The sequence below is a fragment of the Centrocercus urophasianus genome, unplaced genomic scaffold (genome assembly GCF_019232065.1).
Source record: "Centrocercus urophasianus isolate 14NV4802_14NV808 unplaced genomic scaffold, USGS_Curo_1.0 seq_18, whole genome shotgun sequence".
NCBI lineage: Eukaryota > Metazoa > Chordata > Aves > Galliformes > Phasianidae > Centrocercus > Centrocercus urophasianus.
The window spans coordinates 13,761,352-13,788,335 of record NW_024884733.1 but is presented as its reverse complement, the minus strand read 5'-3'; the positions used below and the strand labels follow the sequence as shown (position 1 = coordinate 13,788,335).

The 26,984-nt window shown below is 38.1% G+C and overlaps 1 protein-coding gene across 1 annotated transcript; it reads left to right on the top strand.

Annotated features, from left to right (window-relative positions):
• The first annotated feature begins 9,925 nt into the window (after positions 1-9,925).
• Positions 9,926-26,711, top strand: BRDT (bromodomain testis associated). Its single transcript, XM_042819467.1, has 19 exons — positions 9,926-10,117; positions 10,969-11,106; positions 11,787-11,913; positions 13,133-13,305; positions 14,383-14,754; positions 15,344-15,472; positions 15,662-15,850; positions 17,142-17,323; positions 17,397-17,689; positions 17,772-17,885; positions 18,940-19,071; positions 19,970-20,037; positions 20,609-20,801; positions 21,551-21,663; positions 22,334-22,466; positions 24,035-24,099; positions 24,473-24,621; positions 25,761-25,923; positions 26,643-26,711. Exons 1-19 carry the CDS (start codon positions 9,926-9,928, stop codon positions 26,709-26,711), a joined length of 2,994 nt encoding a protein of 997 aa, XP_042675401.1.
• Positions 26,712-26,984: the final 273 nt, after the last annotated feature.

The following is a 26,984-nucleotide window of genomic DNA, read 5'->3' as shown; positions in this document are numbered from 1 at the left end:
ACAAGAGTTGCACACATGCAAAGAGCCAACGAACAGATCACTAAGGTTTATTAAACCTGTTAAATATTGCAATCACACAAAACCTAAAGCCATATTAAGCCTGTAAGACATATGGTCACTTAACATATAAAAATCTCACTTAAACCTATAATCTCATAAAAGCTGTGAAAAATTAACTGATGTCCAAATAGGAAAATATAATCACAAATTGATTAAAGTTGTTAAAACCATGACAGCCTCCCTCAGAAATTCTCACCCTGCATACTGTTACTTCTCATACCCACCCCACTAATGAATGCTCATCTCTGCTCTTAAAAAAACCTGACTCCTTGCAATATCCTGTATGAAAATATTTCTGCCTACAGGCTCAGCAATTTGTCAAGCCCCAGTCTAACTGGTGATCCTGATTTTGCTGGTATTCAAATGCAATTCTTTAAAAGTGTCCATTTTTCAGCAAATAGGCACTTGATCTCCTAAAAACATAGTGCTACATGAGTTTTCTCATTGCTATAAAGCAAACAGAGACAGCACTATGGCACCTGTCTGCACATTATGCAGAGAAATACACTCCCTGTACCAACTTACAGATGCATGTGCCACACTACTCCAAAGACAGATGGCCAAATTTTTCCCTCTCAGATGATGAAACATATATAAACTGTAAATAGCTTTATAATTCTAAGGATAAAAAAAAATAAACAATAGAGATGTACACAACAAGCATTTCCTCCTTTCACATTCTCTCACATAGGTGACCAGTTTACTTGGGCAGAAACTACTCCTTATGCTACAATAATTCTGCTTCTGGTATCAGAAAGGTTGCTACAAATGTTTCCTGCTCTTCTGCACCACAGTGGCTTCCTAACTGCATCTGTGCTGACTTGGAACTTGAACACCATTTTGAAATCTCTCCTTGAAGTTTCTTATCATGTAGAAAAACTGGCTTTCTTTTTTTTTCAATCTCATATTACCTGAATTCTCTCTCTTGTTATAAATATCACAAGGTATTCAAATGTCACCTCATCATATGTTGAATTTCTGAGTAGGGACATCACGTCCCTATTTGCACGTCAAACCAACAATGTGATAAAAAAAGCCAAGGCTCAAGCCAGTGAGCCACTGATATCAATTACCTTGAAACAAACGGAAAAACCTTTCTCCAGTTCTGAGCTGACATCTACTGGTAGAATGTTGCAACAGTGCAGGAATCGGGAAACGCACAGCAAGCCATTTCAGGAAGGATCTCCAAGTGGTACTTGGTGAAAAGCTCTGGGGTTGAAAAGGATAAGAGATCCAAAAAGTATGTATTTTATGCAGTTTTGCTCCAAGTATGGTCCTATCAGGCAAAGCAAATGGCTGCTGGTGTAACTCTTCAAGTTTTGTATTTCAGGCTTAACTCAGAATTTTCTTAACGTGAAGACTGTTGAAATTCATTTTAAACAGATTTGGATTAGCTTGGATCACAAGGGGGAATAAACACATAATAGCCTGCAATCGTGTTAGAGCAGTTCAAAAAGATTCTAGGTCTCAGCTGAGGCACAGTAATTAATAACACGCACATCCTCCTAGCCAGCTGCAACAGAGTCAGCCCAGTTTGCATAAAGACACAACTGAAGTGGGTTTAAAATTCAATTCATGCTGAAATAAACCACTACTAAATCAGAAAAAGATTGTTCTCTCTGGGACTTGTACCAGTGCAAGAACACTCCTTCAACAAAATCTTCTTAATTCAGTATGCAGATGAAGCTGCAGATGCATCTTTTCCAACCTCAATTTCTCCATAGTATAACAAAGAGACTGGAAGAGTGGGGAACATCCAACTCTTTTGATATACATGAAAGTGGTACTCAGATTCTTTGGAGGGAACCTTATGATGGCAACAGGCCATATGTAGCATTTTAAATAACAAATTAGATCCCTAATTTATGACCAAATACTCAGAATTTTATGACGTGCTGCTGCTTTAGGCAAATATTAGAAAACTTAGTAGAAAAGAAACAAGTCCCTTTCTGATACATTCAAAGGAAAAAAGATGAAATTCAGACTCAGTATGCTGTTTTGTTTCCCCTGTTCTTTGCACCCCAGCTGGTTCTGGTAGCCAAACCGCACATAAATTTAGCACTAATATCGAGCACCGTTATCTTGGGGAATGCAAGACTATACTGAACAACCCAATCCTTTTCCCTTGACACTCCATTTAAATCACTAGCTCTGAAAAGTATGCTGAAAAGTTGAATCTGATAGTTTTACATATTAGAAGAGCTCCCTTTTCAAAGTCAGTGGAATTTCTAGAGTTTGCATTATTTTTCCATTCTCTCAGTATACCTAAGGGCCATGGGATGGGGAAAAAAACTGTTGTGTACTTGTACAAAATTATGTGTTAAGGTCTTATTCAGGGAAGAATGCACAACAGCCTTCTGCTACCTGAGGGTTTATTTTCCTGCGCAGTCTAAAGAGGAACTGATGTTTTCACAAGATACCCTCCCTTTCAAGCACAGATGCAGTCTCAGCGCAGATTTCCAGCACTGCTGGAAGAAGAGAAGCAAGCTGGCCATTCGAAGTGAATGTCTGATCAGACAGAGATGACTGTGAAGAGGAATTGTAATCAGGCATGGGAATAAGGGCAAAGGAAGAACTTGGAAGATAAGGGGTAAGCAGACGTCCCTTACGAGCCCAACAAACACTGAGGCCAGGCAGGAAGCAAGGCAGCCAGTTGGACACAATTGTTTTGGGTAAGATGAAGTATCAGAAAACATCTCAAGGCAAAAAAGATTAGCAAGATGAGCAGAGACCAGGACAGCAGCAGCAGAAGTAAGAGGAATATCTCACTGGTTGACTGCCAGAAATAATTTACTCAGACATAATAAAAGAGTTTGGAAATTAGTTTTCAGAGAAATATATGTTTGCCAGCTCCATCATCTCATAACATGTCATACAGTCCAAACCAAGATCATTCTGCAGTAGTGCCTTGGTTGGACACTTGCTGAAGGCTGAGTTAACAAAGTGTGAGATGTCTGTAGCAAGTGACACCACTCTAAATGGTGAAAGAAACAATAAAGGGCAACAAGACTGATTTCTAGGATGGATGAATTCTTCTTAACAAGTTTTCCGTACCTGGTATAGCTTTGTGTGTACAACTTTCCCAGTGTCATGTTTTTGGCTGGGATGGAGTTAATTTTCTTTGTAAAGGCTCATACGATGCCATGTTTTGGATTTTGATGAGAATAATGGTGATAACACACCAATGTTTTTAGCTGTTGTAGAGCAGTGCTTACATTAAACCAAGGACTTTTCAGCTTCTCACGCTATCCTGCCAGCGAGGAGCTGGGGGTGAACAAGTAACTGGGAGGGGACAGGACCAGGACCGCTGCCCCAGACTGGCCAAAGGGATACCATATGATGCTGTGCTCAGCAATAAAAGCTGAGGTGAAAGAAGAAGGAGGAGGACATTCGGAGTGATGGCGTTTATCTTCCCGAGACACTGTTACATGTGATGAGCCCTGCCTTCCTGGAAGTATCTGAACACCTGCCTGCTGATGGGAAGTAGCAAGTGAATTCCTTGTTTTCCTTTGCTTGTGTGTGCAGCTTTTGCTTTGCTTCATATACTGTCTTTACCTCAACCAACGAGTTCTCACACTCTTACCTTTCTGATTCTCTCCCCTATCCCATCTAGGGAGAGCGAGCAAGCAGCTGTGCAATATCTAGCTGCCTGCCAGAGTTAAACCACAACACGTGAGTACTCTGGCATAGCAACTCATACTAATGTAGCCTTACACATAACTGTGAAAATGATTCAATGAGTTAAACAAACAGCATAGGGGAATAATCTTCGGTGCATCCTTGCTTTGAATGTTGTGTGCATTTCTGGACTCTGTAATATAAAGTGGGTATTAAGGTCCAAGGGATGGTAACAAAGCTGATAAAAGGGTTGGAGGGCATATCCTGTGAGGAGAAGCTGAGGACACTTGGGTTGTCTAATTACGAGAAGAGAATTCTGAGAGGTGACCTCATGGCACTCTGTGGCTTCCTGAGCAGGGGAAATGGAGCAGGAAGGGTAAGGCTCTGCTCCCTGAATGCAAAGGAATGGCACAACGCTGCACCAGGGGAGGTTCAGACTGGACATTAGGAAAAACTGCTTTACTATAGGGGTGGTCAAACATAGGTACAGGCTTCCTGGAGAGGTGGGTTTGCCACAAGCCTGTCAGTGTTCAAAAGGCATATGGAAAATGCTCTCAGTAAGATTCTTCAAGTTTTAGTCAGGCATGAAGTGCTTAGGTAGTTGGATTTTATGATGTCTGTATGTCACTTCCAATTGAAATATTCTATTCTATTCTATACTGCCTCTTTTGAGGTAGTAGAGTTATTCCAAATTAATAGTGGTATCTGAGAGCTGAAATTGACCTATAAATTAAAACACTAGTCATAATTTTCAGTTTTTCTGTCTTGCTGTAATCAAGAGTTGACTTCCATAATCATCTTCTGTGTGTGGGGAGCTTTGGTCCCCTTTGCTGTTTCCCAATGTTTCTGAAGTATTTGATACTTGTGTGGTTATGTGTGCTGTTGCAGTATTCACACTGTGAAGGGGTACTTTAAATATTCACTGGGAGGATAAAATGAATATGCTGTAAGTGATCGCTTTAGGGAAATACCATTCAGTTATAATGAAGCATTCATTCACAAGGTTTCAATTTTGTTTGTATTTGGCATGTTACGAGGCTGACTGAACAGCCTCAGAGCAACAGCCAGAAACACAAAGTATATATCAATGTGGAGAGAGGGACATTGGAAATTTGATTCATAAATGATCTTGTCTTACACATCCCCACAGCCCTTTTGCCAATTCTGCAAATGCTTGCCCTTGTTTGTGTTCTGTTCCAGAGACAATATTCCTGCAATGCATTAATATGTGCATCAGCACCTCCAGTGTTGTTTCCAAACTAATATTAGGAAGTAATAAAACAGTAGCTCAGACATCATCTCACGAAACCCTATTCAGAACAGATTTAGTAGTCACAATGCAGAGATCTGCCACGGAACGACTATTTAAGCGCTCCCTCCAGTGTACTGCTTCCAGGGAAGAACTTTCCATACACAGGAAAATGTATGACAGATAGGAAGACTATAGGCAGATGCTGGCTTCTTAACTTCTCTATCATCTCACTTTATATGCAGGGATAAAGGAGGATTCTTTTTAGCATAGGCAATGATGAAAATACAGCTTTTTTCTTTTTCCACTTGGTACTTTCATGCTACTGGAAAGATAAGGTTCCATTTTTAAGAACTTAATTCTGTCCCAGATGTATTACCTTCCTTATCACAAAGGATCTGATGTTTTAAATTGCTATTTAACATTGCCGTGGACTAGATAAAAGCATGATAGCCTCCATGCTTCTAAATCAGACTGTCTCTTTAATTAAAAATCCACATACCACTATAATCACTAGCCTTTCTCCGCAGGACTGATTTCCTGACACCTTCTTCCTGTTCTACTCTCCTGCAGTCAGGGATCTTACCCCCCAGTCTCATATTAATTGCACATTCAGCAGCAAAGTTGCATTGTGCATATGATGAGGTAAACTGTCACGCTACATTCCACTGAAATGCTACTCCATCTCAGCCATTCCATCAGCCCTATAAAAACCGATAGTCTGGAACTGGTCAGATACCATAATTTCTCACCTGAATGGATGGTGTTATGACTGTTTTGGAAATAGGTACTGGGTGAGGACAGAAGCATGAAGGTAACCTCTTCTTTCTACTCTTTTATTGGCCTTTTCTCCTCTCTCCCTTTGGGAAAACTGCTGAATGCACTGTGACCCAGAGCCAGACAGAGCCAGAGTTTGTAGCAAGCACTGCAACTGCAGAACCAGCGAAGAATACTACAATATTTTCCAAGGTCTTTTGGTTGCTTTCATTTGTTTCTCAAAATATTATATTTAAATTAAACAAAAATATCCCAATGCATTCTCTTCTCAGCTTATTTTAACATCAGATACGTGCCAGACAGAAAAACTGAATTTTAAAGAAAATCTCTTAGTGATTACTAACCAAACTAACATAGTTTTCAAACGCAGTGTTGCCACACTCATAGGCATAGCCTATCCAATTCAGCTGACTGAAGTTCTTCACAGAACAAAGACAGATTCAAAGAAAGTTAAGCAATTGCAAATTGGAAACTAAAGAGAAAAATCTAAGACAACAAACAAGTACATTGAAGAAACAGCAGCTTCTCTTTTCTTTTGCCACTATCAGAATGTATACCAGAACCTTTTCCATCTCACTGTTTGCTATAGCAACATTTATATAATGTATTTACTTTTAAAAGTCAGTAAAGAATCAGGAAAGCATAGGAAGGTATGAATATTATGGAGCACTTAAACACATATGTTACTTCTGCATCCTTGTTCTACCATAGCCTTATGTAAATCAGAATAACCAATAAAACACCTTACTTTTAAGCTTTAGTCTGCAAACCACAACTAGCTTAAGTAGAATCATCCATATTTTTATATCCTTCCACCTTATCTTATTGATATACAAGTATGTGAGTATGGTATAAAGAAAAACAACTGGTGTCTTAAGCCTTAACAGCTGCTCTCGTTTTATACAAATAGCTTCCCAAATAGAATCAATCATAGACCAGGGTTACAGGTGTGTAGCTGTGTTGCTGACTAAACCAGAGGACTGAGTAGATTATAAAAACTTTTCTGTCCTTTCTTTTAAAGCTCTGTTCTTCCTTCTTCCCTTTGGTGGGGAGGCACTAAGTTCTGACTTTCCTAAAAGTGAGGTAAAAATGATATCATCTGTTCTAAAGATAGCAATTCAGCTTTGAGTGATCTGAGGTCTATAAGATAGACTGATTATGACAGAAGACGTAAGTCAGTGGTTTTTTGTGACTCTAAAACCAGTAAAATGGTGCTTTATTGATAGGTGTATGGGGATTGTTGTCTTCCTGAAGGCAAATTTTGTTGCTTAGAGTAAGGAGGTTATGCTTAGTTCTATGTGGCTATGGTATGTTAAAATAAGAGGTTTTCTTCAATACTTGTTTATAGTGATTTTGATGAGATAATTGACTATTAGCTAACCAAAAAGCTGTTAGAAAAGCCTTGAGGAATGTTATTATTCAGTAGGTAGGATGCTAATGCTTATCTGAGCTGCTGCTTCTGACTAGGATGATATGTGTTCTACTTCAATAGACATAATATTGAACTAAAGCAAGGGAAAAGCATTTTTTTTTTTCTTTTCCAGCGAGTTAGCTAATGCTCTCTCTCAGAGATCTATCAGAGGTAAAAAATATTATTTTCTTTAGAAAAAAACAACAACAAACTCAGAAGAAGCTTGAAGTTTAGCTTACTTCTAATGTGGTTCTTAGAAGATATGGTGTCTTGCTAAAAACATTGCTTTCCATAGTGATATAATACATAAAAGCTTTCTACTCTTAAACTTTATTGTAGGGCTAAAACCCTTCAAATCAGTCCTAAAAGAGATATGCAAGCTTTCTCAGAGATTGCTGACTTTGGGGCCTGCCTTTGCACCTCAAGAATGCACAGGGTTGTGAAGGGGAGGTTTGAAATCAAACTACCTAGCTGGCTACAATCTCATCACACTCTTGCTTTAAAATACAAACTTGAATTTTACTTTTAACCAGTGTGTTATGTGACCAAAGTGAAAAGGGGTGAATACAGGAAGAGGTGATTCAAGTATAAAGCCTTGTCTCTCCTTTAGACAATGCAGTCACAGAATCACAGAATTGTAGGGGTTGGAAGGGACCTCCAGAGATCATCGAGTCCAACCTCCCTGCCAAAGCAGGTTCCCTACAGCAGGTCGCACAGGTCGGCATCCAGGCAGGTCTTGAACATGTCCAGAGGAGACTCCACCACCTCCCTGGGCAGCCTGTTCCAGTGCTCCGTCACAGTGCTCACTGTAAAGAAGTTCTTGCGCACATTTGTGTGGAACTTCCTATGCTGCAGTTTCCAGCCATTTCCCCTCGTCCTGTCTCCATTCACCACTGAAAAGAGTCTGGCCTCGCCATTCTGCCCCCCACACCTCAGATATTTATAGACCTGGATCAGGTCCCCTCTCAGTCTTCTTTTCTCAAGGCTGAACAGACCCAGTTCACTCAGCCTTTCCTCACAGGAGAGATGCTCCAGGCCCTTCACCATCTTTGTGGCCCTCCGCTGGACTCTTTCCAAGAGATCCCTGTCTTTTTTGTACTGGGGAGCCCAGAACTGGACGCAGTACTCCAGATGAGGCCTCACCAGGGCAGAGTAGAGGGGGAGGATCACCTCCTTCGACCTGCTGGCCACGCTCTTTTTAATGCATCCCAGGATGCCATTGGCCCTCTTGGCCACAAGGGCACACTGCTGGCTCATGGCCAACCTGTCATCCACTAGGACGACAGCCAGTCTTGGCTCTTCTGTTGGGATAGAAGTTAGATTCTACACTATAAATTAAGGTGAAAAAAGCCAGGCACCTGGGCCCAAGACATTATATGTATTATGTATGCAAAGCCCTGATGCTTTGGTTTCCTTTTACTTTGATACCAATACTGTTAATTGAAAGATACCTGCATTCCGTAAATGATGAGACTGAACACATGGGGGAGAAATGAGAACATATCTTCAGCTTCAAGAGCTGTTAAAGGCTTGCTTTTAAATGCAGAAATAAGAGCAAAGATGGAAGTATGTAACATGTAATGTCTCACAGAGTGTTACAATTGTAAGGGGGGAACATAAGACTGTATCCTAGGAGTGTGCTGATTACAGTAGCTATTTAGTTACATAAGACTTCTTCAAAACTTCCATGAAATACTTCACGCAATGATCAAATCAGACTCTGTGTGGTTTTTTTGTTTTTTTGTTTGTTTGTTTGTTTAGCAGAAAGAAGGACAGCTAGAAAGAGTAGAGTAACACTTGATTTAATGAATGAACAAAAAGCCTGGATAAAACAAGTGTTAATCTTAACATATGAGAAGTGGCCTTAATGCAGAGAGGGAAACCAGACTCTTAGCTTAGTGTCTGGAACACGATGATGGACTACGAGAACAGATGGGAACAGGAAATCATGTAATCATGTCTAGGGCTTGCTTAGCCTGCTACTGGTGTTATCCAATCTAAAACACGGCCTCTCTGTCCTTCTTGTGCACCTTCTTGTGCACCTCCATATTCCAGCATAGTAACAACTACCATAGCTGCTTACTGCAGTTTTCTCTCTCTCTCTTTTTTTTTTTTTTTTTTTTTAATAACATAAAAGGAAGGGTGGGGAAGTTAATCTTTCATAATCCTGTTGTATACAATAAAGCCAATGCACACTGGCAAAAAAAAAAAAAAAAAAAAAAAAAAAAAAAAAAAGTTGCTTTTCAGGCTTGTGTAGATGTACACTGTTACAGACTGTACTTTTAAGATAAAATGTTTTATTGGTGGTGATAGGACTTTTCTGAGGTGAGTTTGGCAGAGATGCATGAAGAAGGTAATGCATAGTTGTTACTTTGTGCTAGATGAGACTTGTGTACTCTGTAAAGCTGATTCTTAGGTCAACCTTTTCTGTAAGACTCCATCTGTTGAGATGAGGATGTAGAGAATGTCTTCCTAGACTTTGATCGATGAACCCCTGAGGCAGCTTATTCCCAGGGAAATCTTGCAGAACTCAGCAAGCCTTTTTTAATCCTTTTCAAATGTAACTATTTATAACTTAAAGAACTGGACGTGGTAATTCAACACATCCAACTGGATGCTGTAAAACAAGTATGTTTCTGTTAAATCATAACTGTGTGTCTGTAACTCTATCACTGACAACTCTCAAACAGAATATGAACACACCAAGTGGCAGTAGATCTAGATGTCTTTACTGAATAGCAATTTTCCTCCCTTCAGGTTAGATGTGTAATGAAGATCTTGGAACAAGTGGATGTATGTTCTTGCTGAAGATGTCTCTTCCAAGCCAGCGTCATTGTCTTATTACTAATCCTCCTCCACCAGAATACATAAACAGCAAAAATAGTGGGTGTCAAACAAACCAACTTCAGTACTTACAGAGAGTGGTCATGAAAGCCATGTGGCGACACAACTTTTCCTGGCCATTTCATCAACCTGTAGATGCAGCAGCACTGAATCTTCCTGTAAGGACTGTTTCAGAAATAGAGTATTATCCCATGAAGTATTGCAGTATTTGTGAATTAATATTAGAAATCTACTTTAGCATGATAACTGCTTTAATCATTTCCAAGTACAAGAAAACTATGCTTTCTCTTGCTGATTAATACTGAGTGCTGCATCTTTGTTCACTTTCCTTTCTGAGACTGTTGCAAATCAATATTTCTTCAAGGAATAAAAATGCTTACATGGGCCTTATAGAGCTTCCTGATTTTGGTAATCTGTGCTGTCTTTCTTCTAATTCCCCACTAATTGAACTGTGTTTCTTAATACTGGGTATAGTGTTTTTTCTTTTTGACTATTTTTTTAAATGGGAAGTTGCTAACCTCTTTCTAAATACTTTGTGATGAAAAAGCAGATCTGATCCTAAAATAAATAGGCAAATCTGGATCCAATTTGATGCACTGCACTGTGATTTTTGCCATGTACAAAATCACTAGCACATTCCTGGACTGAACACAAGGTCTTGTGACAAGAAGTCTTAATTTAGGTATCTTTATACTCAAATATTGGATCACCCCAGCTTTTTCAGTCAAATGAAAACATCAATAATTGACACAGCATTCCAAATATTTCGAATTACCTGGAAGGTACTGCTTATGGCAAATGAGTAGAAAGGTGTTAACACCGTGGCTTCTCCAATTCTTTATTTTCCAAACTAGGTATTTTTACTTCTCTCATGTCTGAGATTAATTGTACGTAATGTGCCATGAAACGTAACGCAGTTTTTTCTCTTGCAATCTAATTTTTGTAATTGTGTCAGAATCATCATGTCCTAATATTCAAGAGATTTGCTGTGATTCTTTGAAAAACACAGGATTACTACAGTATTATAAAGAAACCTATGGACCTGAGCACAATTAAAAAGCGTCTGGAACATAATTACTACACAAAAGCTGCAGAATGCATTGATGACTTCAAAACTATGTTCCTGAACTGCTACATATATAACAAGGTAAGTGAAACTAACACCTCTTATTGGTAATCAATTGTAATGAACGCCAACAAGTCTGAATTAGTGGATACTTCTAACTACCTATAGTACTTGTCAATGTTTTCAACGTTTCTTGAAGCTAGTTCCATTTGAATTGGGAGAGGGCTTTGCTGCTAGGTTTAACTGCAGACAGAGGTGAGGCTTAACTTGCTGCTAACATCTGAATGCATAGTTATCATAACATGAGGGTTCTGCTGGCGAAACTTCAAGGTTTATTTTGCACAGCTTACAACACAGTGTAACAGCCAGACAAGTCCAAGGTTAGTTACTCTGAGGCATGCTTCTCTCCTTCATTAAGCTTAAGACAAACTAACTTAAGCTGAAGCATGAGTATCTCCTTGAGCTTTGGCTATGCTTAAGTGTCTTTGAGCTTTCTTCAGATCATAGGAATGAAAAAAGGAATTGCAGCCCCGCTCCCTTTTCCCTTTGCTATGGGAAGCATGTGATTGTATGAGCAAATAGGACAGGGCAGGGTGGGGGAAAGGGGCTATTAGATAGGGAACAGGGATGACTGGTGTCTCTCTGATACAGGTGACGTGTTGCTATCTGTTCAATGTAGACTACGGTTAGTTGAAAAAGTAGCACTTTATTACTGCAGCTTTTCCTCCTGCACTCTGAATACTATCAACCATATTTTGCAGCCAGGTGATGACATTGTGTTTATGGCCCAAGAACTAGAAAAAGTGTTCATGCAGAAAATAGCACAAATGCCACCAGAAGAAATACTGATGCCCAACAAAGGAAAAAGAAAAGAAAAGCTGACAGAAGGTAATGGCTTTGTGCTGAATTGTTAACGTTAAATAAAAGCTGGGAACAGAGAGTCCTCTGTAACTTGTCACAACTCAGCACAGGAGTAGCTGGGATGCTCTCTATCTTTCCCAGAATATACCAGACCAGTAACACCACTGCAAAGCTTTGGCAGATTCAGTGCAGCCGTAATGTTGTAAAGGAACTTTCTACTAATGAAATGTATTTAAGACGAGGGAAAAACACTCACCAGAATGAGAACTGACAACACCATCAGTAGAGCAATAGCATAGTTTTATATATGAAACAGTGCTCTTGACTGAATCATCTTTCTTGTGGACAAGACATCTCAAACTAATGAGGAAATTACGTAGTAGATACTACAAATTACACTGGGAAGCCTAATTAAAATGGTCCAGGAGATTAGCTTCAACTCATTACTCATCTTTGACCTCCTGTGTTGTCTTAATTGCTCTTGTAACCTGCTTCATTACCTTGAAAAATGTTTCATTTGAACAAAATTCTTCTTTCAACACTGCCAGACAAATAAATTTATTAATAGAAGTGGACTATTTAGTGTGTTGAATTGTACATGCATCCCAGTGGATGAATTTGGAGGCCTTCAAGGTAGTCTCCCAAGTGGGCCTGGAACTGATGTCAGTTGCTGGATCTATGTTAGATCTAATGAAAAGATGTTGCACCTTAATAGGAAGTAAGTGTTTGTTGAGCAGGTATAAGCAGTTCCCAGAAATTTTGAGAAATGCATTGGAAACTGAGCAGGTCTTAAATTATGACAATTATACACTCATAAGTCAGTCTTTCTCATACTGAAGCCATTTAAGACCACTTATATCCTTTACGTACACAAACATGCAACTTGTATGAATTTTGAAATGTTTTAAAGACTATAATTTCACGTGTATGCAGAATGATTTGGTGTTTTCTCTGCAAGTACTTCTCTTTCTTACAATATAGGGGGCTTAGCATGTTGTCTATTAAATCACTTCTCTGAGGTTAATCCGCAGTTTCCTTGATGCCAACTATCCATAACTTGACACAGTGCTCTAGCTGAGATAGAGGAGTTGAGTAGAGGATAAAAAACATTGCTCTATATATCAAAGCTTTTATTTGTATTTGTTACTTATATAGTTCGTGTGTGGAAGATGTATTATTTAAAAGTGTCCACTATGATCAACTGCACTATTTAAGGCATAACTTAAAACTTTTTAAAAATAACCAGAACCTCAGCAGCCAAACAGTGGGACTTCATCTAAACAGAGAACAAGGCAGAAACAACCTGAAAGTGGTGAGCAGCCTACAGCAATAACTCAAGAGCTACAGAAGGCCACACCACCTCCTTTGTCTGCAGCTCAGCTGACTACTTTAATGCCAGCTGCCATCCCTATCACAAAAGTAAGTTACCTCAAATAACTTTTGGAATGAAAGGTATTGAAATCACTGCTCCAGGCATGAACAGCAAGACCAAAAAAGTCATGTTTATTGCAGGATCTCTTCAAAACTTCTATTGTGACAGAGGATAATAAGAGATCTAATATATATTTTAGGTCTCTGTTAAATAACTGGGCTACTATTATTTCTAGAAAGCATGCAGAAATTGGAATGACTGCTTGGTAGATGTTCATTTTTTTTATAAATATCAATTGAAGATTGTTTTTCCTCAAAGTAAACTAAAAAGCTCGTTCTCGAGTGTATTTCCACACTTTTGCAAGTTTTGCCTTGATGTAGGAATTCTTTCCTTGTGATCCAGATAAAGGTTTTAGTATTGAAATAAGATTTTTCTAAGTTCTATTTAAAAACTTCTCATGTTTTCAATTACAGTGCTTGAGTTCCCAAAATAGCATATTAGTTGAAACACTAACTAGCTGGGAAAGGTGTTCATAGCTCACAAAAGCATTTGTTAATTGCTGTATGAATTGTATGTGGATGTCTGACACTTCTGATCAAATGAACAGGCTTGTATTGGCTTAGCTTTCTTTATCCGCTTCCAACAAGGCACGTGTACTAGGTCCTCTTACAGTGTATATTTACATTTACTACAGATCTGAACACGAACGGGCAAAGCAAGTTCACCTCCTCTAGACCAAATACCACTTGGGGTTTAAAAAAATTATAGACATAAATCGTTCTGCCAGTTTAACATAAACTGCAGTAACTTTTTTTGCTTTCCATAGTAGTCACTTGAGTATTTCATAACCTATTGGTTTCTTTGAGTCTTCTCAATTGGCTAAAAGCTACCCACAACCTACTTCCCATTCCTTCCTTTAAACTTAAAAGTAAGCTTGATGTTGGCTCATAATGTCTTGCAGATTCTCAGTCTAAACTTGGGGAAATACTACGTTCTTTTGGTTTTGATACTTGTAGAATTCTTGACACTTTTTTTTTTTTTTTTTTTTTTTTGTATGGTTTCAAAGCTGACCTCCCACTGTTCTGGATGTACATCTTTTAAACTTAAAGATTTCATTTTTCTAGACAAAAAAAGGTGTGAAAAGGAAGGCCGACACTACAACTCCTACTACTTCAATACTCACAACGAGCAGTGAATCTTCTGCAACATGTAATGAAAGAAAAACTGTTAAGACATGCAAAGGTGAAAATGAATGTATGATACCAAAGAAGATTCTGAAGAAAGGCTTACCAGATTCTCAGCAATCACCTAGAGTTCTTAAAAAGATTCAGTTGTCAAAACAACTAAAATATTGTAATGAAATTCTTAAAGAAATGTTCTCAAAGAAACATTCAGCATATGCATGGCCTTTCTTAAAATCTGCAGATGTTGTATCCTTCTCACTTGGTGAGAAAAAAGGGATCACCAAATGTCCTGCAGACTTGGGAACCATTAAAGTAAGTATGTTTTAGAGGGGATTGGACAACTTCTTCACTTAAATAACTTGTGTAATCATGCTGGATTTTAATAGCATTAGCTGAAAAAGTCATGAAAGCTGCTTTTCATTTGAAAGAAATAGTTTGAGAGAACAGCTGCTCTGCTCACTAAAAAGCAACTGTTTACTGAAGTTCTTCAGAGCCTCGTGGTGACTATGTACATACTGGCTAATCCACAAGCTAATAGCAGTAGTGCTGAGAATTACCTTTTTAATCAGGCTGCTAGTAAAGCATATTAAGTCTCTTTCAGTCTGTGTGATGCTGTTGCTAGTGTTATACAAAACAAAATGTTTCATATTGCCTACTTCTGCTTCTGTCCAAACCCCTTCAACATCTGTAGTGCCTAGAATCCTCAAGCACTGGATATTTGTGACACCTTTCACCTTTTCTGTGAAAATTAACCCTCCTCCAGGTGGATACTGGTGGTCAGTAGCCTACAAATACTAGGCAGATCGCTCTGGGACTGAGTTGGTTAGTCAATTTATACCAAGGCTATGGAGCCACTTCTAAAGTTAATGCCTAAACTTCTATTCACTTTCTTTCCCCCTAGAAAAAAATGGATAATTTTGAATATAGAGATATACAAGAATTTGCCACAGATGTTAGATTAATGTTCATGAATTGCTACAAACGTAATTCTCCAGACCATGAAGTGGTTGCCATGGCAAAAAAACTTCAGGTGAGTTTTTACTGAAGTCAGATTTGAAATAGAAAAAGACTTGAGGATTTTCTTGGTCATTTAGGCCCTGATGTACCACCTGCTGTGATCAGCTCCTCCGATGTGTAGTTCTAGAAAACTAACAGGAGCTTCACAATGCTTTGAGAAATCTGAGATGTTTATTTGCTGTTCCTAAACAAAATCCTTTAGGATGTTTTTGAGACTCACTTTGCCAAAATTCCTGATGAACCAGCTACAAGTGTTCTTCTGCCACAGCATGCAAGAGAAATTACAAAAGCTTATTCCAGTGACAGCAGCAGTGATGACTCTTCAGAAGAAAAATCATCTGAAGACTTTAAAAAGGAGAGAACAGTGTACCTTGCAAAACTTCAGGAGCAGGTAACTACTAGGAGTCAACATCGTGATTGTAATGTCTCTGGTAGTGCCTTTGCAATTGTCTATTCTAAGGCTTAGCACCAAGAATCAGTGTTTACAGGACTCTACAGTCACTTGGATTTTGAAAAACTAAACTTGATTCTGTTTGGAAGTACTTCCAAACATTAACAATCTGAAAGTGCCTCAGCAAATACAAACTGTTTCTATTGAAATGTCATCTAGTGCTCTTGCCTAGCATTTTTTTTAGATAAGACATGTCTTTTGAACAAAAATAAGACTGTTGCCATGATACCATGGATGACAGCATCCAGGTACTCCACACACAGAGTCACATGCTTCTGAATGGCATTTGCTTCATTTTATACGGCTAAAAAGCTCTCTTATGCTCAGTCTGTCAAGGTGTGTTAGCTCCTTTACATAGTCAGGAATATGCTTTTGAGACACATAAAAGCAAGTCATAAATTCTATGTTAGAAAGCTTAGTATAAAATAAAATAAAGTTTTTTCAACTACTGCCAACAGCATGAATATCATGGCTGTGTCTTACTATCTAACAGTGTGATAGTTCTAATTTTTGCCTGACATAACAAGTCAAGCTGCTACTGTATCTATAATCCAGGGAGGGAGTAAGTTTTGGTTCTGCTAGTCAAATAAGGAACAACTTAGCGTTCATTTCTTCCCAGAGTAGGACATAAAACATGAGTTCACGAATATTGGCCTGAAGATAACTAATTCTACAAGACAGCCTCACCACAGTTAAGTATTTCAGTGTGGTTGAAAACTATATTCTCAGTCTAATTCCTCTTTATAATCTATTAGAGGTTTAAATAAACTTCCTATAAAGCTATGTCAACATGTGATACAAAACAGCTAGCTGGGAATAAAGTACCTTGGGTTTGCAGATTGAAGATGCCCATGCCCAGCCCAGCTAGCTCAATGCAGTAACCACATAAAGCATTTACATGTTTCCCAAATACCTGAAATTGAAGAGAAGCCGCTGGACAGTACTACAGTGAATTTCTTATTTTGCTATTTAGTTTTCACAGTTTGTTGGAAGATGCATGCTCTTAGACAAGCCTGCAAAAAAAAAATAAGTAGCTTTATTTTCTAATCATCTTGTCTGTGACTATTTTTATTTTTTTGAATAGACTAAGATGTTTAAAAAACAAGTCTTGTTTGGAGAGCAAACATTAATATCCATTATAAGCCAGAGATCTGATTTTTACATATAGAACCAGTTCACCATTCCTATTACATTACTTAAGACTCTCAGCTTTTTATTTTTCTTTTGATAGCTTAAAGCTGTTCACCAGCAGTTGCGGGCTTTGACCAGAGCATCCTTACCTAGATCAAAAAAGAAAAAAGAGAAGGCTAAGAGAGAAAAGGGGAAGAACAAGGAAAAAGCTAAAGCAAGCCTGATTCAAAAGAAGAAAGATCTGAAACACAAGAAATCTAAGAAAAAGCAGTCTTCAAACATGTAAGTGCGGGGGACTTGTGTGGGTGTAAAATTATTTTAAACTACAGTTACTGCAGTAAATTTCTTTTTGCAGTCAATCAAAGAAAACCATCCAGCAGGTCTTGTTGGCACATAAGTCAGAAGATGAAGATGGTGCCAAGCCTATGACTTATGATGAGAAAAGGCAGTTGAGTTTGAACATAAATAAGCTGCCTGGAGATAAGCTTGGGAAAGTAGTCCATATAATACAATCAAGAGAACCATCACTGAGGAATTCTAGCCCTGATGAGATAGAAATAGACTTTGAAACTTTAAAGGCTTCAACACTCAGAGAATTAGAGAAATATGTGGCAACCTGTTTGAGGAAGAGACCAAGAAAGCAGCATGGTATGTAGAATAAATTATGTTTCAAAAGAACAAACAGATCAATTCTCTGTTTTGCTGAGGTGTTAACTTCTATCTCACACAGCCAAAAAAGCAATGAAGTCAAAAGAGCAGCTTCTTTCTGAGAGGAAACAAGAACTGGAGAAGAGACTACTGGATGTCAATGGTCAGATAAATCCAAAGAAAGAGAACTACAAATGTAATGTGAATTTCATTTATTTGCAACAAAAATCTTGAAGTGGCAATTTGGCCTGTGTACTGTTATGTAAATGGAGACTTTTTCTTCAGAATATTTAAGGTCTTAGATTTCTCTTTGCTAGGTTTTAAGATTGCATTTGCTGCTGTGACACCATAGGAACAGGCAGCTACTTGTCCTGTATAAAACCTCTTCCTTATTTCTCCTATCTAATCCTTGAATAAAAGTAAAAATAACATTTTTCACTTTTGCAATAGAAGACATGACACAAACTTTACTAGCCCCGTAACTGTCAGGCTATAGCTGATAGCCAACACTAAATAGAGAAAGCTAGTTGAATGACTTTAAAATATCCTAGAAATAAAAGCTACAAGAAGCAATTAAGTTATTAACGTAATGTTGGGTGAAGATGGAGGAGGCAGGCTAGAAAATATTTTAAATTGGTATTTGGCTTCATTACAAGGGAGAACTGAAGCTAGCATTTAGCGAATGTGTGTCTAAGAAAATAGGTATATTGGTATAAGGCTTCTTGTTTCCCAAGCTTCCACTGGAGAAACAACTTCGAGGAAAAGCTTTTTTGTCTGAACAAGATTGTAAACTAAGCTTAAGCTAACCCTGCGGATGTAAAACAGTCATACGGTGAGGAGGTGGCAAAAGATAATTCTAGATTACACATAGTGTAGGAAAGAGGAGAACCAACTATAGCAAAGGCCTCAGTATGCAAACCTGGCAGCACTAATAAGCACAACCAGACTTAAGAGCAGGAAAAACTACGGTGGAAACCATGCTTGAATTGTGTCATACAATAGCACATATCTTAACCTAGTTTAGGCTTGTAAGTTGTGTGTTTGCAGCTCTTAATTGGCTATTTCATTTACCCAAGCTCACTGCCGATAAATCTCTGTTCTATAAAGGTCTTGAATCTGCTGGAAAGATGACAGGGTAATGGTAGAAGACTAGCAGTCATATGGGAAAACAGCCCTTACAAAGAAGATCCTAGGCTTGTAGATGGAGACCTACTGCAGGATGTTTCAAAGTCTTCCTTTTTATTCTGCAGTTGAAAGTAATGCTGAGTCCAGTATTAGACCAAGCCGACTGAGTGAAAGCAGCAACACTAGCAGCTCCTCGGACTCAAGCAGCAGCACTAGCAGTGCTTCCAGCTCCTCAGACAGCAGTGACTCTGAATCGGGTCAGAAAGCTTTCTTTTGTTTCTGTCGGGGCAGAATATCTGTCTTCCTAATTTGCACCTATTGCTCCAAATGCTTACCAAGGACTTAAATAATTCATACAGGTTTCTTCTATGTTGAGGACTCAATTCTAGTTGTTATTAAATGAATGTCTCAAAACTGAGTTAAAAATTAATAACGAAACAACAGTGAAGAACTGCAGAAACTAAAATCTGTTAGAAAGAAGTCTGTGTGTCTGACAGAGACCTGACCACCAGGCTACAGCTTACTTCTGTGGGTTTTTGCATTGCCTCTCTCTTTTCTTTTTCTTTTTTTTTAACTACTAATTGAAAGTTGAACTTATTTTCACTGTCTGGTCTGCAATACCAGAGGAGCGTTATCTTGTGGGTAAGGTTTTGTTCCTAAGCCTAGGGACAAAATGGCAACAATGCTGGCTGGAGTGCCAAAATCTGCCAAGGTGCTTAAGATTTCTCACATTTGTTCATGGTGTAGTGTGGTGCTGTAGCATCATGATGCTGGAATTTCTATGTGGAACACTTCTTATTCTTCCGGGGCAGAGTAGATCCTCCCCCACATTTGAGTGGTAGGCATCCATATGAGGCAACAGTCTTAAGTTAGATGAATCCCACACTTGCCCTTGAATGCAGAAAAGCAAATAGTGGAATCACTGAGGGTAGCAAAGATTTTGATCCTGCAGGGATTTGTATGTGTTAAATCTGGGAAAAGTTCCGTAACACATCAAACTGAAGTATGCAAGATAAGACCATTCCTTTCCATGTGGAGTTTGGCTCTTCGGGTACACACCGGTCTTATGACTTGTATGTGTAAATAATGCTACATATGCAGTGACTTTCTTTTTTTCCCATTCCTCTCTTTCTGCCCACCTCACTGAATTTACAGTTACAGAAACATGCTCAGGACAGAGTGGAATGAGGCAAAACAGTCTAACTTCTTTGGAACAACCTAAGGTAAACTGACTGTTGTGGATATAACTTTTCATCTCAGTAGTTAATTGGTACATCCGACAGTATTGGGAAGTGCACAAGATAAGCAGGAAATAATGAACATAGCTTGAATACTACTTGCTCTGTAGGACTGACTCAGTAATGTAAAATCTACTTAATAAAGGTATATTTTGCTTTTTTATGGAAGATGAGTGTAAAAACTTCTGAGATTTTTACCCATTATGAATACTGGAAGTTCTCTGTTGGATGAAGGTGGGGAGAGGACAGAGAATGCTTCCTTCCTTCTCTGCCACCCACCAAAAGTCCTTAATAAAACTTAATAAAACAACAACAAAAAAAAAAAACTTAAAAAAACAACAAAACACAAAGTGATGATCTGGTGGGCTTCTATCTATCAGACCAAAGCAGGGGATTTTACTCCACCGGGATTTGTCAACTAAACTCTCATGAACGCCACACTACAAAAGGACTACTGCACCTGAAAAATGCTGTAAAGGGAGGGAGAGAGAGAATCAAACAGTTGTTAAATTAAGATTTTTTTTTGAGCATATTAATTAGTGCCTTCTCTTCCCAGAGAACATCACTGTGCTTACAGAGAATGTCCTACAATGCTGTTCTGCAAGTACAGCCCTCATCTGTTGCTAGTAGCTTGCAAAACCATGGATCACCTGAACCACAGCTGTTGTCTCCCATTGTGCTGCAGAAGCTTAAGCCTTTACAGAGTAGATCTCTTAAATCAGCAGAACAAAATGCTAAGTCTCCCTCAGGTAACAACTTTATGGCAAGAATCATGGCTATTTGAGTGAACCTTGAAGAAAGAAAGGTGGTAGAATTGGTGTTCACACTGCTCAGTAAGCTTATCTTGAAATTTTGGAAGTTATTGGGTGAGTAATAGCAAAGGTTTTTACATGATATGGACTAATTAGGAGCATGGTATAAGCAAAAGTATGTCAAATAGGATATAGTTTGATTACTCTGGCGCTAAGACTGGGATAGAACACTATTAAAACAGAGAGGTTCATGCCTCCCTCCCTCAATGAAGAGAGCCAGCAACTGGAGGCAGTGATGCCTTAATGAACCTAAAGTTACAGGAAGTACTTCAAGGCAGGAGTTAAATGCTTAATTTTTTGCCATCATTGTTCAAGTTAACATATGAAGTACTTATTAGCTGCACTAGCACCACAGGCCTTCTGAACTGATCAGTTATCTAAACATATCAGCTATAAGTCACTATGAAATGTGATTAAGAAATTGTTTTCTTTCTCTTCAATCAGAAGGTCTCAATTCAGACACTCCTCAGTTGTTTAGTAAAAGACAGCTGGTAGTTGATAATCTGAAAAAAAAAAAAAATTAAAACCTAATAAAAAAAAGTCATAGTGCAGCTAGGTAGTTTTGCAGTTGGTAGCTACAAAGTAGCTAGGTAGCCTTTGTAGTTGGCAAATCCACAGCTCTAAACAGTGAGATGCAGAACTGCAGTGTGTAGGTTCTGGGAAACCATTCACCTCTTCTTTCTCAGGTATGCTTGCAGGTGTATGTGCTTTGCAAGATACTTCAGTCAAGCAAATGCCTCAGACTGCTCGAAGGACAGATCAGCCTTTTGATATCCAGTGTGCACAGGCTGTTCCAGAGGTGAATACATCTCTCCAATACATTATTTCAAATAACTATTTTAAGGCATATCTATTTCTTTAAATTGATGTAACACTCCAGTCTTGAGTCTGATGCAAAGAAAGCCACTTTAGAACAATAATAAAACATTTACCTAAAAGCCCACTAAATATGTGATTCTCATCCTTCAATAGGAGCATGAATTCATTGGACACAATATAAAAAGGAAGAGTTTGGCATTGACTGAAGTGCATCAACTTTATAATGCACTATAAGACTCACTTATTCTCGTTTTCAGTGCTGAAGTTTAAATTCAGGTAGTCCTTGTAGTCATATATGTCAAAAGCTCACCTGTAAACCTACAGCTGTGCAGAGAGATGAACAATTCATACTGTGTGCTCTTGCTCTCTAGAAATATCAAGCTCCAGAAGCTTAACAAGAATCTAGAGGCTTTTTCTTTCTGTGAAATATTTAAACACCATCTCCATGCTCTTGGAGAGCATGCTGCTTAGGAGGGCCTCTGCATAAAGAAGCTATTGATGTCATTGCCACAGCATGATCTCTTCTATCTTTGGATACTAAACTGTCTTTCTCAACATGGCTTTGAACACGTTAATACATTATCATATAGCAAGAACTAACATGTTATCAGAGTATGTTTTGAAGTCTAATTTCTCTATTTCTCTTCTAGGTATCCAATACAACCTCCCCTGCTGATGATGCTGATGGGACTAAAACTGAAAAAACATTAGTTAATCTAGATGAAGTTCAAAGCAAGGCCAGTGAGAGAGCTGCTGATTCAATATCTATTAGCCAAGAGCAGAGTATGTACTGCCATAATCAGAACCAATTGATTTAAAGGCCAGAAAGTTAAATGTCTATGAATCTGTCTTGAAGAAATAAAATGTTTAACACTTGTGCATGAATCAGTTGACAAAACACTTGCTTTTATTTTCTGTGTTTTTGGTGTGGGGTTGGTTTGTTGTTTTGTTTTGGTTTTTTTGTTAAGGAAAAAAATGTTACAGCTCCTTTCTCGTTCTGCACTAAAATACAGAAAGCAAAATGACTTAGTACTGACTTCAGAAAGTTAACTAAAGATAATTCAGTATTCCAGAAAGCTTGAGAGTGTTGATTGAACCTCCAATCTGCACAGAATTTTGCTGGCCCTCGATTGTTTTCTGCTGATTCTCCAAGGCAGCTCATTCCCTAAGAGCACTTTATGCTTTTTGAGTAACTATCTCCAGTTTTGTGATGAGGATCTGATAGTAAAGTGATGTCAAGTAACTGCAAGTTTATTCCATGAGATTACAAGTAAGCAGGTCTCCAGAAAGCTGTATTCCATAGCAGAATGTGTCAGACTTCATGCATATTGCAAACTCAAGACTGCACAGCGAGGTACAGAGTGCCCTCACTTAAATCTGAGTGTTACCAGACACAATTACTTGGGTTTTGTTCCCTCTACACCATTCCTTGCATATGATTGAACAGGGTGGGAACAAGCTTTGGCAAAACCTAATTGAAATATCACAGATTAGTTGTTCAACTCTGGACAAAGGATAGTTCTTCTACTGTACTTAAAAAAAATAATAAGGAAGAATTTTAAAATGTGTAATAGGTGAATCAAATAGACTTAACTTACTATATTCTGCCCCTTTGGAATTCAAATTCCTGTCCTGTGTACCACATATAGCGCCAGGATTGTGATTGTTTCTATACGTTGAAGGGTTGGGAAAACAAGCAGGAATGAATGAAGCTTACTGCTTCATGCTCACAGGGTTAGCAGGGGGATGCAAGCATAGCCAAAACTATTGTCTACTGCTTAGCCTTTAGTCTTCTTAAATTTTGACTCTGATCTTCCATTTAATTTGTCCTACTATCTCTCCTTCCCTTCCTCGTTCAATTCTGCATGTGCAGACAGCTTTGGGGGAAGGGGAGGGGGAGGAATACAGGAATTATTTCATGATTAAACTGCCTTTGAGTATGTGTGAGCTTCAGCATTTAATTTTGAGAGGAGCTATCTGACCCCTTTCAGTAACAGTGGTGTTTGACTGTTCCTGCAATAATATGTGTTCCAGCCATTCTTAGTGTTGAAGAAAAACTTTTCTGTTAATAACTTCTTCCGTAGAAAACTTGAGGGAAAAAACAGAATGCATGTAGTTGAATTGAACTGCATCAACCTGTAGAACAGTGGTTCCGTTCAGCTTGAATATTAGGAAATGCTACCAGTATTTGGGAATGTTTTTGTCATTTTGAACCACGTGATTTAATTTTGAAAATTCTGTAGTGTGAATTAAGTCATTTTTTAGATTGACTAAACAAATTATTTTAATTTGAGGTAACAAAATCCACAAAGTCTACATGAATAAAAACCCCATTTTTATTCTTCCATCAGGTCATTGTAATACACCTAATGGTACAAAGACTCCAGAGACAAAATCCCAGAGTTTTCCAGAAAGGGTAGGTGCTGTCTTGTGAATTCATGTTTTCTAGAATTAAAATTAGAGAAGCGAGCAGAAGAAACTGCGTAAGAGCTGCAATTGCTACTGGTTATTAAACTGCTTTGCTAGAGAATTTCAACACTGATGAAAACATTGAAAAAATGTACTGAAGTCTGCTTAGATTGCTTTATTTGCTCAAATATTCTTAGAAAAGTGAAGAATTTTTTGTTGTAGGTTTTCTACACTAAGTTCCCTGAAAACAGCATTGTGCTAATGTAGGAACTAAGTAGAAAATGGGTAATTGAAGTGAAAAAAAAAACAACTTTAGTAGCTGTATTATTGCTACTTCCATGTTTCCTCCCACCCCCTTTTTTTCTTTTGAATAATTTTAGGCCGCAGGAATTAAGAACATAGACTCCTGGGTAAGCTTGTGCAAAATGATGATGCTTCCAGCTCCAATAAAGTCATCTGCAGAGAGCTTCAAGCATTTCAGGAAAGTAGCCTTACAGAAAGCAGCTGGGCAAACGCAGGAAAAAGAGAGGTTTGTAACAACATATGCTTAAACATCAATCTATTTTTTTGCTTATATGTGTTCAATCTATGTGTGTGGTCAATCATCTGGATAGTTGAATAATTCTGTGGGCTAAATTAAAGAAGAATTAGCTTTGGACTGCTTAGGCAATGCAATAGTTGTCTTTTTTGTTGGAGCACTCAGTTCCTCTGGCCATGATCAGAATTCATACCTGCACTCAATACATTACTTTTCTGTATCTATAGTCAAAAAAATCCCTATCTAATTGATATCCAAAGGGACAAGTAGGATAATCTTCAAGGACAGTCTTCAAGAAGTTGGTGCTAATGTAGCTAAAGTAGTGCCAGTGTGAACTACTTTAGACAGTAAAACTCACATTCAGAATGGTCTATCTGGAATCCTGCCATACAGGCAAGTAATGCTGGATCTTGCTTAAAGTCCTTCCCCTCCCAGAGGATCCTTGTTTAAGCACTACTGCTTTAGCATAACTTAGTATAGATAATGGTGCAGCCTACACCTAACAGTTGCAAAAGCATCCATCTCATTCAGCAGAGCTTTTCTTCCCCACTGGCATGCACTATAAGCAGCATCAGTTTTGGTTAGTTGCTTACATAATCTGACAGTCCCTCTTTGCACTCTTTCATATCTTCTATAAATACCTCTTTGTAAGTTTTCAGTGATTCATATTTACTAGTGCATAAAAAGTTTTTTTCTGGTTAACTTCTGCATCGTTTTTAACGCAAGAGAGGTATCTGTCAAGTGACATCAGAAATCCTTGTCTGAAGTTAGTGAAATAGAACTCAATTAGTTTAGAAGGATGAATTTGGAAGCAAAATGTCCAAACTAACAGAAAATTAATCATGTGTGAAAGAATGTGACTTCAGTAAAAGTTTTGCATAGCATGCATACAAATCCTGTGTGCATATAGATTGGAAATAGAACACAAGCAGCCTTATCTTACTACCATGTAAAAACTGTGTACACTGTACTTCTTGCAAAGAGAAATTATCATAACTCATAAAATGGAACCACGTACTGTGTGCTAAGTTCAGATTTATTTGCAGAATTCTGTTGAGTTGCACAGCCTTGTTACAAAAGAAAATAAAAAGATTTCAAGCCTGTCCTTGTTTCTCCTCCATTCTCTAAAGGGTCCCTAAAGGCACAGGATTGGATGCCATGGTAATGAAAGACTTTAAGCCCCCAAAAGAAGAGGATATGAGCAAACAATTGCCAGAAGCTCAGCAACACCCTCTTGCTCAGGACCGTAACTTGGCCAGAAAAATGGAACAAGAACGCAGAAGGAGAGAAGCAGTAAGTTGCTGACTCTTTTTGGTTAATTTTGTTTCAATTCTAGTACACAACTGAGAGAAGAAATTCAGGTCCTTCAAAGTAAGAACCTGAACAAGTAAAAACAAGATAACTCTGCAATCTGAAGTTAGACCAGAAAATAAAATAGGATGATTAAATAAATCTGTAAGCGGCATAACAAAAGAAGTGCTCCTATTATTCATACAATGTTACAATAATTGCATAACAAAATCAAATTATTAAGTAGGCAGAGATTCCCCTTTAAAAAGTCAAACCTCAAGTCTTTGCAAGCTGCTCTTCCTCTTCAACATGCTAACACACAACATGTCAACAAAAGTGCGCCATACTGTAGTACTCTGAAATACCAACATGGAGCCTTTCAAAAACTAACTTACTGGTCTTATTGGTATAGATAATGAGTGCTCTTTAATTGCTATTATGCTTTAGGTTAAATGTTTCTAAACCAGTTCAATGTACAGTATTACGCAGTTTGGCTAAGATCATAATAGACCCAGATAAAATCTCCTGAAGCTTTCACCTTGCTCAGCACTTTTCAGAAAGGACTTGAACAGTATGCATAAGCAAATTTGTAAAAACGCAGGAAGCATACACTTCTTTGGGAAGAAGTTTTGTAGGTTTTCATTAAATCTTAATATTTGTCCTGCATAGTATTCATTACTGCCTGACTGCTCTGAGAAATACACTGATTTGCTTTCTTGCAGATGGCTTGTACAATTGATATGAATTTGCAGAGTGATATTATGGCAACTTTTGAAGAAAACCTTGAATGAAAATGGTCATTAATGTAGAACTTAACTTTGGTACTACTACTGACTATATGACTTTGCAAATATAATAGTTATGAGCTTAAACACTAAAATCACTTTAAAGAGCATGCAAGCTCCTGTAAAATGCTTGATGTGGAAAGCTTGCTCACTGGCATCTGAAGCATCACAAGATAGTTTTGTTTCTTGCTTATAACATATATATGATCTAGTCTTCTATGCAGTGGGATACTGTTGTACTTCTGATTACAGTTCATATTTTGTACTTACATATGCATG

Coding starts and splice junctions, on each gene's coding strand:
- BRDT (XM_042819467.1), top strand. CDS start 9,926: ATGTCTCTTCCAAGCCAGCGTCATTGTCTTATTACTAATCCTCCTCCA. Junction 10,118..10,968: donor CAGCAGCACTGAATCTTCCT/GTAAGGACTGTT, acceptor TGAAAAACACAG/GATTACTACAGTATTATAAA. Junction 13,306..14,382: donor CTGCCATCCCTATCACAAAA/GTAAGTTACCTC, acceptor TCATTTTTCTAG/ACAAAAAAAGGTGTGAAAAG.